This window comes from Nymphaea colorata, chromosome 9 (genome assembly GCF_008831285.2).
Source record: "Nymphaea colorata isolate Beijing-Zhang1983 chromosome 9, ASM883128v2, whole genome shotgun sequence".
Classification (NCBI taxonomy): Eukaryota; Viridiplantae; Streptophyta; class Magnoliopsida; order Nymphaeales; family Nymphaeaceae; genus Nymphaea; species Nymphaea colorata.
The window spans coordinates 22,393,405-22,410,975 of NC_045146.1; the positions used below are offsets into that span (position 1 = coordinate 22,393,405).

The 17,571-nt window shown below is 39.1% G+C and overlaps 2 protein-coding genes across 5 annotated transcripts; both read left to right on the forward strand.

Annotated features, from left to right (window-relative positions):
• Positions 1-915: 915 nt before the first annotated feature.
• LOC116260015 (SPX domain-containing membrane protein OsI_21475-like) lies at positions 916-9,419 on the forward strand. 4 transcript variants are annotated; one of them, XM_031638074.1, is made up of 13 exons: positions 916-1,259; positions 2,482-2,598; positions 2,675-2,881; positions 3,960-4,031; positions 4,239-4,359; positions 4,501-4,812; positions 5,242-5,346; positions 5,474-5,931; positions 7,023-7,324; positions 7,422-7,609; positions 8,144-8,334; positions 8,892-9,025; positions 9,123-9,419. In XM_031638074.1, the coding sequence occupies exons 4-13, from the start codon at positions 3,979-3,981 to the stop codon at positions 9,359-9,361; spliced, it is 2,103 nt and encodes a 700-aa protein (XP_031493934.1). In that variant the 5' UTR covers positions 916-1,259; positions 2,482-2,598; positions 2,675-2,881; positions 3,960-3,978; the 3' UTR covers positions 9,362-9,419. The 4 variants fall into 4 exon arrangements, with proteins under 4 accessions (XP_031493934.1, XP_031493932.1, XP_031493933.1 ...); XM_031638072.1 differs by having other exon boundaries at positions 2,701-2,881; XM_031638073.1 differs by having other exon boundaries at positions 2,701-2,872.
• Positions 9,420-11,146: 1,727 nt separating this feature from the next.
• LOC116261437 (ATPase GET3A) lies at positions 11,147-16,037 on the forward strand. The gene is made up of 7 exons (XM_031640186.2): positions 11,147-11,610; positions 11,942-12,066; positions 13,237-13,387; positions 13,775-13,885; positions 14,658-14,796; positions 14,887-15,002; positions 15,773-16,037. The coding sequence occupies exons 1-7, from the start codon at positions 11,350-11,352 to the stop codon at positions 15,947-15,949; spliced, it is 1,080 nt and encodes a 359-aa protein (XP_031496046.1). The 5' UTR covers positions 11,147-11,349; the 3' UTR covers positions 15,950-16,037.
• The last annotated feature ends 1,534 nt before the right edge of the window (positions 16,038-17,571 follow it).

The window sequence follows — 17,571 nt, forward strand, 5'->3', positions numbered from 1 at the left end:
AACACGTTAGCGACTCCTTTTTTGCAGTACAAATGATTGATGATGCCCCTAAGATTCAAAACGAAAACGGGCGTATAGTAACTTCTACCTTAACTATTGTACCAACTCCCTCGTGAACTAGATAACATCATACTCTTAATGTGTAATTAGATGATGATCTCGATTAACTCGATGGAACTTCACACATGACCCAGTAAATGGACAACCCTAATTCATTCAGATTAGTGAGTTTGCCAGGACGTTAATGGTTCGGATTAGGTTATGATAGCTATTGATTTGACTCATAATAAGCTTCAAAGTACATACAATAATATTAAACTGTATTTATTATAGTTTAGGTGTCCCTACAAATCAGATATCAATGAGACTCAAGGAAAATTTTTACCATCTTTCTCCCCTCTAAAATCTAGATGTAGTTGATACGTTTGAACCGTTGGCATCTTAGGCAAGCAGCCTGCAATATAAGTCTGGAAATGTTCGTGTCACCGTTGTGATATTAATCACAACACCAGGCTGCTTTTTTCGCGTAAATTTGAAAACAATTTGAGGGTGCTTGAGTAATGATGCTCTCCATTTTGTTTTTTTCCGTCGTCTTTTCTCCTTCCTCGCCGCTAAAAAGAAAAATAATAATACTAATGAACGTGAAACAAAAAAAAAAAAAGAAAAATTGAAGACTGAAAAAGGTCCTCCAAGTATCAGAACGCCTCGTGCAAGTTGTTGGATATCCCGCGAATATCCTGAAATTCCTTGTTTTAAAATGTAATGAAATCTTGTTCTTTTGTGAAAAATCCCGTTTGGGAGTTTCCCGTAAACCACGGAAAGCTCTCTTCCAGACGGCCACGATCCACGAGCTCCAAGATCGTATATATATGTACATGTGCAAGGCCTCACATGATACTGATGCCATATAACGTGGACTGCTAGCCTCAGTCTCTGAGCGCCATTTCCCCGCACTACAAGAGATCTCGTTTCTCAGGAAGCTTACTCTCTCTCTCTCGCTGAGAATCTGAAGAGGCAGGAGAGTTGTCCGGGCTTCGGGTGAGAGCGCTAGAGCAGACTCCGTCGTCAGGTGCAGGGGAGGAAATCGTTCTTCTCTTTGGAGTTCCGATCGCGCCTCTTCCTCTTGCCCAGAGAGATTGAAGCCCTATGAGTTCGTCGACATATCTTGCATGGCGCCGGTTTCTCTCGTCCTCTTCCTTCTCGTGAACGGAGGGAGCTCCTCGTCTTGTTTTGTTCCTGCTGGAGATTCCGGAACTGCGGTGAGTGTCGGTCTCCCGGGTGAATTCTTGAGGCGTGATGCTTTAGTTTTGGATAGAACGAGCGAATCTCGAGTTGAAGGCCCTAAGCGTTTCGTTCGGCGTCTGTTTTTCCGAATCTGAACGTTCTGTTTTCTGATCTTTTTGGTTTTCGGCGATGGGACGAGATTTCGAACTTTTCGGTCTTTTGAGAAGTTGTTCTAACTTGTTAATCTTTTGATTTCGTTGAATCGATTACTTTTCCGCGGGAAAGGAAATTTTAGACTTGGAAGATCTTGTAGGATTCAGTCCGAATCTCATTCTCGTCGTACATGGCTTTGGTTCTTCTGCATGCTGATTCTTTGATGCACTTTGCGTCATTCATCATGCACATTTCTGTTCAAGCTTGCTTCATGAATAAAATCAGTGAAGCTAATATTAAAAACATATCTCCTGAACCACGGGAATTTCTGGAATGATGAAAAATTCCACGCTTCCAATTTCTTCTGATCCTAAGAACATGGTTTCAGTTCCAGTTTTAGCGGAAAGGTCCAGAGACCTCATTCCGCTTCAGATGTTCGAACTATCCTTTTGCGATACTCTTCCAGCGGCAACGGAATATGCTTTGATGCTCGCGTTTGACAACTGACGTCCTTGAGAAAACCTGAAAACCGGAACCAGTTCTCTGTTGTTCGTTGGGATCTACTCTGTTATTTTCTTCCATTTCACGTGAATTACGCCTAACTCTGTCCGCTGTTTCCATTAGTGTCCTACTGTCTTCTCTGTACTAGTGTGCTAACTGGTTTTGCTCGTTTTTTTGGGCTTGGGAGGTTGCGTTATTGCTTCCAGTTTTTTGTCTCATTGGTTGACGCTCTGCAACCCGATCTTTTGTCTCCTCTTTTGATGGATATTTCTTCCTGTACATAGTATATTTTCGCAATAAAGAGCAGGGAGCTCATCCCGCAGCAACCTTTTCCTTGGTTGTCCGTTGCCTTCGCCAAATGTGGAGGCATTCTATTGAAGAAAAAAAGCCAGTGAACCCTTCATCTTAAAGAAGTCTGAAAATTTTATTTGGATCTTAGCCAATTTCCAAAAATTCCAAAAGAATTTCAGTACAATAATGGTTTATAGACATTATTTTCTTGTGGATATAAGACACTTGCTAATTGACATCCAGAGAGATTCTTTTGTCATCCTCTGTTTGCTGTACATTTGGATTTGTTTAGCGTTAATGAACCTTTTTCAGATTGGAGAAATCGTTCTTGGAAAGTTGTGTGGGACTATTGCAAGTGCTTTCTCGTTCGTGGGTGCTCATTCTGCCATGTTGCTTCCGAATTGATATTAAAAGTCTAATTATTGCAAGGTCAGAATCTGAATTTGCTCTGGCATCGGTGACCTTCAATTTAAGATGTTCAGCTTAAATATGACATTTTCAGCAGTTTTTTCTCCTTTTTTCTTTTTCCAGATCATACAATGCTTTGAGCTGATTTGTTGGGGATACGCTAAAGCAACCAGAGATTGATAAAAGAAGCTTGTTGATGATCATCTAAAAGTAAGGGGCTCTGTAGCTCAGCGTTACACAAGCAACAGGCGTTCGTATCAGCACAAACTGAACGAGTGAACAATTTATCCCTCAGGTTTTCAATGTAAATTTGATACTGGAATCTACGCTCATGCACTATAGTATTTTCCTCGTGGTTTCAACGATATACCTATTGCTTCGTCCGACTCTTCCAGTTTTTTGTTGTCAAATGACTTTTAGTGCGGTTGAACGCCTTAGGTCTTACAGATACGGGAGCCTATGGATCAACTCGGTTATTCAAAACCAGATCAAACGCCTTAGGTCTTACAGATACGGGAGCCTATGGATCAACTCGGTTATTCAAAACCAGATCAAACATCCCATCAATCTCAGAGATGACAGAAAACTGTCGTTCTCAGGCTTGTTCATGCAAGGGCACCCAGTGGTGCTGCTCCCATTTTTTTGTGTGGGGAACTATCTCCGTGTTAAAAGGACGAGATGAAGCTTAATTAAGCTATAATCATTTTTCTCTGACATGGCATGTGCTGCAGCTGTCCGAATTTAGGCACTAACAGAGTAACAGGCAACTTTTTGGATTTGATGCTTATACGGTCTCCTTTCTTTCCATGCATTCGTTTAAGACCCCAGATTGGAGTCGCCAAAATCAATGCTTATAACGTCTCGCCAAGACGTCCACTGTCATCGTGCACATGAGGTCGCTTGACCGTACGCATTTATTGGTAATAGTTTCATGTATTCCTGAATCTTGAATGCTTGACTGCTTGAGAAGTTGCATAGGTATCAACTGGAAGTGGAGTGATATATGCAGCAGAGGGCACTCAGCGACTCATCATCTATTGTCATTGTTCATTTTTTTACGACATGAAGAAACAAAAAGCTCTGCCCCACATCTTAGTGTCCAAAGACAGGAGGGGTGAAGGGAGGTTCATTCTGGTGTCCCCTTCAGTCAGAATTGGGCCTGACTATCACTAGCCAATATAATAATGATTTCTCTCGTGCCTTTTCCATGTTCATGTTTCGATATCGTGGTGCCGAGGGTGTCTGTTCTTTGTAATTGCTGTGCCTATTGTCCATCTTGATGAAAAACGCTTCTGCCAGAAACTTTTGCAATAACACTACAATCGACTTAGTTGCCAAGTGTTACTTGAACATTTATTATGTCTTGTGCTTGTTGCATGCAGTTCATCCTTTTCCAACAAAATGGTAGCTTTTGGTAAAAAGCTAAAGGAGTACAGGTTTCCAGAATGGGAAAGGTATAATTTTTCATCTAAGCCTGTGAATTAATGCAAACTCTATTGTCTTTGTAATTCTAGATTGTAGATGGTATCATGGTAGCTGGGGATTTAGTTTGCAGGAAGAGTGTTTTCATGTTTGATATGTTCCTTTACGTCTGCTTGACGCCATTCAAATAGGTGAAATTTGCCATCCAGGATGATATTTAATACTCGCAATTGTACTAGGTATTATATCAACTACAAACTAATGAAGAAAAAGGTCAGACAGTACGCACACCAGATTCAGGTTGGAGAACAGGACCGTAATCAAGTTCTGAAGGAGTTTTCAAGGATGCTAGATCACCAGGTTTGTACACAAAAGTTCCGGTTGGACTATGTTAAAGTACATAGTTCTGAGAGCTTTTCCTTGTCATTTATCATCTTAAACTTGGACCACGTGAAGTATCATATGCAGATGAAACTTTATCCTCACATTTCTTGACTTCAGATTGAGAAGATTGTCTTGTTTCTGCTGGAACAACAAGGTATTCTTGCAAGCCGCATAGAAAAGCTAGGAGAGCAACATGAGACTGTTTTGGAGCAGACTGAGTTTGGAAAGATATCTGAACTTCGGGAAGCATACAGAGCTATAGGACAAGATCTTCTGAGGCTTTTATTCTTTGTTGAGATTAATGCCATCGGCATTAGAAAGATATTGAAAAAATTTGATAAGCGGTTCTCTTATAGATTTACAGATCATTATGTCACAACTCGTGCAAATCATCCATATTCTCAGCTTCAGCAAGTGTTCAAGCATGTGGTAATGTGTCTCAATCACTTGTAGTTTGTCTTTAAATGATAACGAGGAAGCATCTTTCTTTGCCTTTTCTCTTCCAGTTCCTGTTTACTTTTTTTCAAAGGTAATTCCAAGTAAAACTGTAATGGAAAATCTTAATTAGTTGCTGCTTGAACAGGGAGCATATTTTCTTCATATGCGATTGAATTTTTGCTGAAATCCAATATCCATTTGATCATCACCTAAAATATAAGATTTTCTTCTTCTTTGCTATTCTCATATTTGATTCAGTTATATGCAAAAACCATGATATTTTTTCCACATGAGGACGGTAAATATGAATCCTTTCATACTTGTTAATTTGAATTCACCTCGGCTTCCATAAATATCCCTAGGTTGAGTTACTCATATATCTATGTGGGTTTATATAGTCTTGGTTAATGATGTGAACAGGGCATTGGTGCTGTAGTGGGTGCATTATCCCGTAATATTGCTGATCTGCAGAACCATCACGGAAGCTATTTTTCTATTTATGATCATCCAGCGGTTGCCCTGCAGGTTGCACCCACTGCTTTTTCTCTCTTTATTAAATGTAATTGAGGCTTAATTTCTAGGAGCTTGTTCTGTGTCTTCTTCTTCTGGGGAGAACTGGAGATTGAAATATTTTTATTCATGTAACATGCAGGACCCAGTAATTGATTCAATTAGAGCAGCTGTAGACAGGCTAACTCACTCAACAAATTGCCTCAAATTTTTGGGACAACATGCACTTATCATTCACGATGACTTGCCCACACCAGCAACAGAGGAGCCCATTGATGAGCAGAGATATTATTTCATGTCATTGGTCTTGAACTTGGGGAATACTTTCCTTTATATGGTTAATACCTACATAATCGTTCCCACTGCAGATGACTACTCGATTAGCCTTGGAGCTGCACCAACAGTATGTGGGATAGTGATTGGGTCAATGGCTATCGCCCAGGTGTTTTCTTCTGTATATTTCAGCGCATGGTCAAACAAGTCCTACTTCAGGCCGCTTGTCTTTAGCAGCATCGTACTTTTCTTTGGGAACACTTTATATGCACTGGCATATGATCTTAACTCGATAACCATACTTTTAGTCGGCCGCCTTTTTTGTGGGTAAATTTTTACTCTTTCGTATGATACCCTTTACAGATTTACTTTACTCTCCTTTAATATAACAGTTAAGTTCTCGTATGATGCACACCTATTGCTCATTTAATTAGCTAGAGAAAAAATTAGTATTTTAGTAATGGTATCTCATTTTACTTAGATGGAATTACATTTTCATATTACTGGAAATGGAGTTTTTTATGCTGTTTATTGCCAAACCTGAAGGATGTTTTATATGATGCTCATTTGATCGTTCTTTGATTAGTTCTCAATTAACATAAGTGAACTTCTCTAACTACCATTTTTTTTCTTCGAGGACAAAAACCATTTTCCAGAACTTTGCAGAGCAGACTTGACTTTTTAGTTTTTAGTTTTTACTACGCTTGATGTCCCATTTGCAAGTACATCCAAATGGGACAGGTCCTAAATCCATACCAATTTGGTAGTTATGCTTTTGAGGTCAAAAATGAATGAAAGTTTATAATCCTATATATCATCTTTATTTTGATCATGTAAAGCTTCCTTCCATATCTGAAGGTAATTTCTCTTGAAAATGAATTCCATTACCTAAAATCAAGGTGGCCTGGAGCATTGCTTCTTGTTGATTGACAAGGAGTATGAGTCGCTCCTCCCCTTTCTCAAGGTAAAGAAAGTGTCCACTTATAGATAAATATTTCAAGTAATAAGACAGAATTAAGATGCTCAAAGAAATTGCCATTAATAGGAGGTGTGAAGAGCTGAAATTCTTGAATTAGACTTTAGAGTTTAGAGAATTAATCCTGCTAAGAAACGACAGCATATTCATAATAAATCTCTGCACTGGACAACATGCATGCGTGATTTAATGGCCACAACTCTAGGCTAGATGTACCACAGAGACACATTTATGCTTTATTATGCTGAAGTCACTTGTTTGAGTGATTGATTATCAACCATGCTTGAAGCTTTATATAAGAATAGATATCTCAATTGACTGATTCTTACAGCTTCATTTGCTCTAAAAAAGTGAGTTTAATCAGTTATTTGGCATTATCATGTTCTTTCTGTTTCCTGGATCTGCTTATTGTGTTAAGTACATGAATATTATCAAAATGCAGGTTGGGATCTGCACGAGCTGTTAATCGACGCTATATTAGCGACTGCGTGCCTGTCAAAATTCGTATGCAAGCATCTGCAGCATTTGTTAGTGCGAGTGCTCTTGGAATGGCATGTGGTCCTGCTCTTGCAGGATTGCTTCAAACTAATTTTAAGTTTTATGTCGTCACAATCAATGCAAGCACTTTACCAGGATGGTTCATGTCTCTTGCATGGTTAATATATCTGTGTTGGCTATGGATATCATTTAAAGAGCCTGTTTATGAATCCCAACAGTCTAACTCAGCTAACAACTCTAGTACCGGTAAGGTTTCATCATTTTAGTTGTATGACATTCAAGAAAAATTCTCTTGTTTCGTTTCTGTTGGTGGTGCATGTAACCCAGTTGAATACACCTGCAGTAACTGCAATTGTGGTGCACTCAAGTGGCAATGGACTTGCACAACCCCTTCTCTCATCTTCAACTGTGGAGGAGAAGCCGCAGAAAGAAGATCAAGAATTTGATGACAGTGAAGAAGCTCCAGAAGAATCACACAAACCTGCCACCACTATTGGATCTGCATATAGACTGCTTACTCCATCCGTGAAGGCATGGATAATCTTGTACTTCGTTCTTATTCTGTCCTCAACGTTCACTACTAAAATTTTCACTTTTCAGATAAATTATTTAGTTTATTCTGCTAAAGACTTGAGACTGACATTAGGAATCTGAATAGGTTTTGGCGCAGTTCTATGCTTTGTACAAGATGTGTGCTTGTTTACATTAAGCAAGCCCCTGAGTTGAGTGTCTTTTCTTTGTGTTAGATACTGCACTTCCGACGGAACCAGGGATTAAATTCTTTCTTTATAACTCTTATCACAGTTTTGTAGCTGTTCTTGTTCAATTAACACTCTGGACCTTATGTCATGCCACTCTGGACCTTATGTCATGCCACCATGCGTTGTTTATTAACAGATTTCAGTATGAAGTTTTTTCTGATTTCTCTAGCATTATTAATATCTTGACAAACTTCTGCCAATTTTACATGAACCGGAGACTGAAAAGAAATACCATATGACATCTTAAGAGATGATTGTATGTTACGTTATCAATCTGATTGAATTTTGTCATGTCCTATTGCAGGTTCAATTGTTGATATACTTCATGCTCAAATATGCAATGGAGGTCTTATTATCCGAATCAAGTGTTGTTGCAACCTTCTACTTTAATTGGTCAACAAGCAAAGTTGCCTTGTTTCTTGCGTGCCTTGGCTTCACTGTATTGCCAGTAAATATAGTTGTCGGCACATACATTAGCAATTTATTTGAGGAAAGGTAAATTTATATTTCTAGATTAGTTTCTTTCGATGTCTTCCAATTTCGTTATTACCGATAGACCTTATCCTCACTTCACACGAGTGAGCAGATCTTCTGGTTTTCCCATGTACGTGCAAAAGGTCAACTTTTGTAAAAAGATTTCATAATCACTCTTTTTCTTGTTTACCAAGAAAGAAAAAAAATTGGAGCTTCTTTCTCCTTATGAAGAAGGTTTATACTGTAGTGTTTGCTTTCTTCTTGTCAAATTTTTAGCAGGTGAGAGTTTTTGCATCAGCAACTTTGAGAAAGGACCATATGACCGATCAGTGCATCACACAGACTATTCAGTTCTGCTTTCAATTATAAAGTCTTGAACATTCTTTTTTTGAAAAAAATGTCCTAAACCTTAGTCGTTGCATAAAAGAACTTATTTGAGTCCATCTCATCGCTCTGGGTCCTTCTCGTTCTCGGTTCCTTTCTATTTTTGTGTTACGATGCTTCTAAAATGCGTGGTTATTTGCTCATGTTCGTCATTCTCCTTGCGCGACTATCCCTGTTGGTTTGAATGGGAGCAGGCAACTATTACTGGCTTCAGAGATCTTTGTGTTAATTGGCATCATTATGAGCTTCAACATTGCAATCCCATACTCTGTACCTCAATACGTTTCGTCTGCTCTTATCACATTCGTCTCTGCAGAAGTTCTCGAAGGTAAACTCTATCTTGAATTGTATTGTACCTAAATTCGCTGAAGGCTTCATTGTTTGAGTTTGAAGTGTATATTCATTTGACGGTGCACTGCGCTCAGGTGTGAATCTGTCGCTTCTTTCGCAAGTCATGTCGTCGAGGTTAGCCAGGGGAACGTACAACGGTGGTCTGCTCTCAACGGAAGCAGGAACACTGGCTCGAGTGGTCGCAGACGGCACAATCACGTTGGCAGGCTACTTGGGTGAGAGTATGCTTTTAAATGTCACACTCATTCCATCGTTGTTAATATGTTTGGCTTCTATAACAGCCACATTTCTTACCTATAATTCTCTTTATTAATAATCTGTTGTATGCGCATGTATAGAGAACATCTTCCCTTCTTGACAATGTCAATGATATAAAGCTTCTATTATTTCATCTTCGGTTCCTCGGAAGTTCTGCCCACAAAATACAAAAATTCTTTATAACTTCGATCCCACCCAAAGTTTTATCCTTCTCGTCCTTCACCGTTTAAAAGGCATGCAAAGCGTTTGTATACTGGCTAATGATTCGATTACCCATCGTCGACAAAACCAGCAGCACCAGGATCTTCAGGTGGCTCAGTTGGGAACTTGAAACGGTTCTGACCAGTGTGGGGTTTGGGCATATGACGAAATCCCAACTTAATAAAAATTTATGTAATCGGATCATGGACTCAGGCAGAGGCTGCATCTTACTGTGGGTTCAAATCTGACAATTTAAACCTCAATTTGAATATCAGCATATATCCTCGTATCAGCCACAACCTGGAAAATTTTATTTAAAGCAAGTTGTGTACGTTTAAGTTGGATTTTGTAGTAGGTCGATGCTAGATCTGACTTAAAATAGTATTCTGGATGTAATCAGAAACCGTCAAATCTGACCTAAAGTTTGTCGACAGTAAAGCTCCAATAGTGCGTGTTTGATGCCCAGTCCTGTCACGCATTGGACGCCCGCGTGCGTTTTGCCATGCTTGATCATGTTTGATTCAGGAAACACATGCAAATGTAATGGAGGCACAAAGTATACTAGGAACCAAGGCATGAAATTGTTGTTCTTGGACACCGTGTAACTTATTTGGCAAATATGTGCTCGGATTCAAGTCGGTTGAAAATTGGGTTGTTGGATCAATGAGTTGACTCAATGACTTACTGGGTTAGGTCATAAATTTTTATAGTGCATTTTTTCTATAAATAGATGAAGAAGGTAAATGTGTTAGAGCTTCAAGTTTAATTTTCTCATCAATTAAAACTAGATAATATGTAATATATGAGCATACGTGTATACTTAGTTAAATTTATGATATTTCACTATTCAAAGAATAATAAACTTCAGTATTTAATAGCATACGACAAAAAAAACATATAATTAGATGACAATCCCAGTTGACTTGGCAAGCCCTGACTAGTGACCCAATAATGGGATGATCCTAGCCGATTTGGGCGACTCATAGCTCAGATCGGTGAGTTTCCCAACTATGCCAAGTGAGACCTATTCCATCGAAAATCTAGGGAAGCTAAGAGTTTCACTCTATATTTCATATGGAATTGGCTGGTTAAAACACAGTCCTTCCCCACATACAAACAAAGGTATAACAAGACTGTTTGAACGGAAGGCAATATGAACATGGGGAACGTTTGTTCCATAGAAGAGCACGGTAGTGTACTTCCTTCCATGCAGCATGAACAGGACCGGTATGCTCATGGGAATGGAGCCTTGAATTCAAGAGTTATTCCTTAGCCCTTTTTTGTTTTTTACTATAGTTTCTAAGAACAATACTACTATATTTTTTAGAAGAACGTAACTTGAAGTGAATTTCTCGAATTGAAAAGTTCAATGCAAGCCTCTACTTGAGAGTTTTCTATAAAATATGTGGCTTTTGTTAGAAAAGTTACAAAAAGATGGTTCCTTTTTAAAATTTGTAGACAAAAAAGTAGACCCCCAAATATGTAAACCAAATCCAAGTTCAATCCAGGATGAGTTCCTTTGTTGAGAGGAGTGTGATGGATCCGATTTGGGTTCGATGTTGGCGTTTTATCCATTTGAGTAATAGGGTATACGGACCACGGTAATGAGACTCTGGGTGGGTTCAGGTCAATAAATACAAGGTGCAAATGCCAAACCAGGGAAGGGTGAACGCCCAGAGGTCGTACCAGTGAAGAGTTCCGGTTCCTCCCACCAGGCACCCAACGCTGCGAATCCGTGACACGAGGACCAACCTTTTTTCCTTCTTCCCCATGGATCCGGCCGATTGATCGCGAAGAAATCGTCAGGCTTCGTGTTGCTTCGATAGTATTGTCGCCGTAAAGATGGTGGAGAACTCGGAATTGTTGGAGGGGAGCGTGAGGAATATACTGGAACAGGACCAGCTCAAGTGGGTTTTCGTTGGTGGCAAGGGCGGCGTCGGCAAGACCACCTGCAGCTCTATCCTCTCGATCCTCCTGTCGAGAGTGAGATCGTCCGTTCTCATTATCTCCACGGATCCTGCCCACAACCTTAGCGATGCCTTCCAGCAGAAGTTCACCAAGACCCCTACTTTGGTCAATGGCTTCTCGAATCTATTCGCCATGGTGTGTATCGGGTTCTGAAATTTTTGGATCCTTCCTTTGTTGTTTCGGCATACTCACTCTGATTTTTTTGGCTTATGATGATCTTTTCTTTGGTTTTTGTTTGATTTTCTGTTCATCTTGTTCGTGAATTTGGTACCATCTGGGTTCTGTGTTTCTGGATGTGGGCTCTGAACTTCAGTGTTTGTTTTTTGAGATTTAGTGATCTTTTACGATTCGGGTGATTTTTTATTTTGGTTATGCGCTGCAAATTTTAGTTTTTTTCTTACTTGTTGGGTATGAGTATTTGCAATTTGTGATGCTTTTGATAGGACCTGAGAGTTGCGTTTTTCAGGAAGTGGATCCAAACGTGGAGAAGGATGAGATGCCCAATGTGGAAGGGATGGATAGTTTTCTTTCCGAATTAGCTAACGCAATTCCAGGCATTGATGAGGCCATGAGTTTTGCTGAGATGCTCAAGTAAATTGCTCTGTTCTCCTCTTTTCCTTGCCGTTTCTCTCTGATCCTTATGTTGGATGGAATTGTTGGTTGCTCGTGCTTCTGATGGAACGCATCTAGTACCTGGTTTTGCTTGATAAATACTCCATTTAGTTAAATGCTGTTTGAAACTAAATTGGTGGCATCACTGTTTTGTTTTTATCAACCCTCTATGTTGTATCTGCGTGGTTGCCAGTTGATCATTTCAAATTTAGTCAGCTATCTTGTATTGAAGTTTGAAGGAGCAAATAAAGTGAACATGTGCTATGTGGTGGAGATTGACTGCTTTACGTTCAGTCATTGATAAATCGGGTGAAGTTTGTTACTCTGTTTTATATGCTTGTTTCACTTTCTTCGTGGAGTGAACTTATTGTTCAGTTCCCGCCATCTATGACAATCTGGTCAAGTCAAATGAACTTGGTTGCATAATTGGATGAGTAAAGCTCTTTCATGGCTTTCCAGAATTGCTGAATTTTCTTTCGGCTGTTCTGTTGAATGCAATTGTTGGGAGGTTAGTAACAGATGAACAATGAAGAATGTGTTAATTCCTTTAAGGAATATGCCTGAAGTGAATAGGCTTTCATGGGATCCATGTCGATGTCCATCATGGACATCCACGTTGGAGATAAAAACCGCATTGCATATCGTACTGCTAGATCCATCTGTCTCTTTTGTAAGAGAAGAAAATATAACATTGTGGAGTATAACATTTTCCTGTACTATTTTCTAAACTTTTTATTTTTATTTGTTCCGACTTCTGAGTTTCCCATCAGTCTTAAAGATGGATGGTAGCTCTCTCCTAGTGGAAAAGGTAAATGGTATTTGTTAGCTGTGAAACGTCTTCATGCACCAGTAGTAAGAGCAGCAATCTCTTCTTGTGTTCTAAAATTTGGTCTCTTCTTGTGCCTTTACCTTTTTGCCATAAACCTGAGGGAAAAATTTTTGAAAAAGTAAGCAGTTCATCATGACCACTTCTGTAAGCATTGACTGTACATTCATTAAATATTTTTTCTCTGCTCAAGTCATCTATATGATATTATCTATTTATTAGTTTATGCTTAGTGTCTCTTGCTTTAATTTGACAAGTACATGCTGTGTTTCAGCTTTTCCAAAGTTTGTTTCTGTTTGGTGCTAAATATCACTTTCCTACAGATTAGTTCAAACAATGGACTACTCAGTCATAGTGTTCGATACTGCCCCAACTGGTCATACGTTGCGTCTCTTGCAATTTCCTTCCATATTGGAAAAGGGTCTTGGGAAAATGATGGCATTGAGAAATAGATTTGGTGGCCTCATAAGCCAGGTAAAGATATACACATCTTATTATAGGTCACATATGTATTCTTTTCTCAACTTTATAGTTCTTTAGTTTTGAACTGAAAAGCTGCAGTATTCCTATTATTATGATTCTTCATATGTTATGCTAAGCTGTCTTTCTCTCTAGTCTGGAAGATGACTATTTTGCAGTTTGGCTTGATATCCATATCTGCTGAGAGATTGCAACTAATTAACGAAAGAATGACTTTGTAGACCTACATGAATCAAGCACTTTTCTATGTAATTCAGCAATTGATTGTATGACATAATGATACTACTTTGTTGATGGCTGATACATTAAAAAAAAAAAGGAGTACATCTCTTGTTGCTTTTGTTTTACAATAAGTTTATGTTAACTAGTTGCCTTTGGTAGGTAACGCGAATGTTCGGTATGGAGGATGAATTTGGGGAAGATGCCCTTGTTGGTAAGCTAGAAGGCATGAAAGATGTGATAGAACAAGTCAATAGACAATTCCGCGATCCAGTGAGTGAAGAAAATTTGTTCGGTTTCCTTCTCTTCATCTCTTTGCTTTCCTTTCCTTTTGCTGTAGAAATGTGTACAGAAAATACAGTTGTCATATGTGGGTTTTTTTTTCTTTTCTTTTCTTCTGTTTCTCCTTTTAAAAAGTTCAGTTGTTGGATGTTCGTTGATATGTTTATCATTACAGTGTCTGTCTGTTCATATGTACATGGATTGAAAGATAAGAAAGCAAGTTTTCTCTAATTTTAAATAGAATAAACTTATAAAGTATTGCAATAGGAGCTTGTAATAAACACGCTACTATTATGGTGGTGTGACGAACAAAACATCCGCACTGTAAAAATTGTGGAAAAAACGAATCAAACCATGGAGCTTGAAGCCTTGAACCTTAATAAATGTGGGAGCGGTATTGAATATGATATGTTTTATAACCATAAATAGGTAATTCCTGTTCTACTGAAATAACAGTAAACGTTTCTCTCTTAGTAAATGCTTGCTCATCGAAAGAAGCATTGCAATAACAATTTTCTTTTAGGTTATTAATGTAAAATAACGAGGTTGTGTCATAGTTGTATGTTACCTAAAACTGTCGCATGGCTTCCAGTCCTCATGGCTGGTCCAACAGAAACTATGCATGATTTTGTATTGATATTAAATGATGCCATCTCTTTGATCATCCCCATGTGAAAAGGACTTTGCTTTCTCTTCTTGAGCTAACACCTGCCCGAGTTGATATTATATATTCCACTTAATTTGTGCAAAATTTGTCTTGTAGGACTTGACAACTTTTGTCTGTGTCTGCATCCCAGAGTTCCTATCCCTCTATGAAACAGAAAGGTTGGTTCAAGAACTGACCAAGTTTGAGATTGATACCCACAACATCATCATTAATCAAGTACTGTATGATGAGGAAGGTATATACTTATCATCTGGTTAATATCTTGCATTTAGGCATCATTTTGTCGAGTGTTAAATGTTAATTGTGACCCTGCTTGTTATATAAGATGTTGAATCCAAGTTGTTGAAAGCAAGGATGCGCATGCAGCAGAAGTATCTTGACCAGTTCTATACATTATATGATGATTTTCACATCACTTTGCTGCCATTGCTTCCAGAAGAGGTAACTCCCTGCATCTGAGCTCTCCCCTTGTCTGTTTTTTTGCTTTTAATTGTATTCAGATATGGACTAATGAATACAGCTAAGCTCATGATTGATTGGAGAACTTACTGGTTCTCTGGTTCATGCTTTAGGAGTCGTTTTCTGTGGAGTCTGTTCACATCACTCTCTCTAGAGGTTTCAGTATGGTTCCGACGATTAGTCCTTTCAGAAATGGGTTGATAGATCTTGTTGTAAATTAAAGTGCGTGAACCCCTCTTTGTTACTTACAAATGCTGGTCCCTATCTGAAGTAAGAACCTGCACATTTAGAACAGCTGAATGTACTGACACTAGTCACCCAGTTGGCGAAGTTTTTATGATCTTTAACCGAACATCCTTCACATCCGTTATGGATTGTTTTGGTAAATGCTTCTTATAGTAACTTTTCAGAGTAATCGAGTTATTTAAGATACTCCAATATTATCTTTGGTATTCAGTATAGTCACATGGCCATGTTTCGTTGTCGAGATTGTCATGATGGTACCTGGATGACTTGCTACATATCATTATGATACTCCTCGTGCAACTTCGTCAACTTATAGACAAATTAGGTGCCTCTCTGTTCTGAAGGAGCCCCTAAATGATAGACAACAAGCTTGAAGGTCGCTTGGTAATTAGGGGTTTCCTTTTTTTTTTTTTTTCCTCTCCTTTTATTTTGCTTCAATGAATGCTGCAAGCTCTACGATTGGAAAGCAGAAAAAGGAAAATATGTAACATCAACAAATATCTCAGGTTTGCGGTGTGGAAGCACTAAAGGCGTTTTCTGCTCACTTCATAAAACCACACAAACCCGCAACAACCAAAGGAACCGTCGAAGAGCTTGAGAGAAGGGTGTCCACCTTGAGGATGCAGTTGAAGGAAGCCGAGATGGAGTTGGACAGATTGAGGAAAGGGAAGCGGGTGCTCTGATCTTCCCGTTTACTCCTTTTAATTTTGTTGCTGAATGAAATTAGACTTAATTAATTTGTTATTAATTGGAAGAATTTTGCTTTGTTAATTGGCTGCAATTGTTCCTTCTTCTTTCCCTTTTTTCTGTAATCCATGGCAAACTAATATTCCCAACTTTTTGAGAAACGGGCAGCGTAACATCTCTCTCTCTCTCTCTCTCTCCACATACAGATTTGAGCAAAGGAGACTTGATCATCCAAGAGAAAAGCTGAATGATTTCATATTATGAAACTAATACTTGCTAATTTACACATCTACCAAAATCAGAGTAACACACTCTAAAAACTCGGAAGAAAAAAAAAAAATCACCCTCACTTCTGGACTGGAGATTGTCGGTGCCCCGTGCAGGCCGTCATCTTTCTTGAGTTCTGCTCATTACTCTGAGCAATATCCGAGGCAGCGGCATGAGCAACGGCACATTGGTAGTCGCCGTTCTCGTAGATGGTGTCGAGCATGTTGTTGTGACCGCGGCTCTTTCTGAGAACCGCAACCATGAGGGGAGGTGCTTTCTCTACCTCCATTGATTTGGCCATCGCTTCTCGAAGTGCAAAGTGGGTGTTGGAGGTGAGAGCTTGTCCATTTATCATGTTAACATTTCAGGTTTGACCGGCTGCCGCCGGTTACCACTGGGACCGTGATTCATGTATATCCATTCCTGGAAGCCGCAGCGTAGAGAGTTTTCTAGCTTACCCAATGGTGGGCTCCAAATTTCCTGACATCGATGTCTCTTACCGTATTTGTCGGGAAAAATCTTGGTATCCAAAGCCAACACTGTCAGAGATCGTAATTCATAAGTTCTTTTTGTAAGATTGTCCACAATTCTAAAACATCAAACAGAGGAGAAGTGCATATATTTATGCAGGAAAATTCGTCCCGGACAAAGAAGGATTGTATTTTATCGGGTGGAATGGAGATGCGAATGGATCCGATACAGATTGGACATAAATATGACGATATTTTACTAATCGGATGTTGTTGGAGTGGGACTCTAAAGCACATGATCGGATCTGTGTAGTCAAGTTACATGTTGTCCAATATTACATATCCCTCAGATTCTGCAATTTTGAATTCAATTACCAGTTGGATCCAAATATTGTTATTACGGAATTTGACACCCAATCCCATCCCATGATGAATTCTACATCTGAACCATTGCATCCGATTGAAAATTTAGAAAAGCCGTACAGCTTACACATGAACGTGAAAAAAGTTATTCGGGATTTGGCTTTTGGCGTTTGATTAGGGTTCTGTCCAAACGCGTTCTTGGTCCAAGATAACCTGTCTGGGCATTCAAACACGCCTTTGATGGAATGACGTCAGCTTCATTCTTGTGGACCGCATTCGACTTAAAATGCGTTTGGTAGGAGTCTGTTCAACTTGTTATAAAAAAAGCATTAAGCCCAAAATATCTTGAAAATGGTTTTGGAACTTTTGTTTCTTGGAGGAGTTTTCTTTTCCTTTTTTTCACCTTCCTTGTATGGGGCAAGCTAAAGGCAGGGATGCTTTTACCTGTTTATTGTAGCTGGCAAAATCTCGTTTTTCTGAAACGACGAGAGGCACAACACAATTGGTTGGCTTGAGGG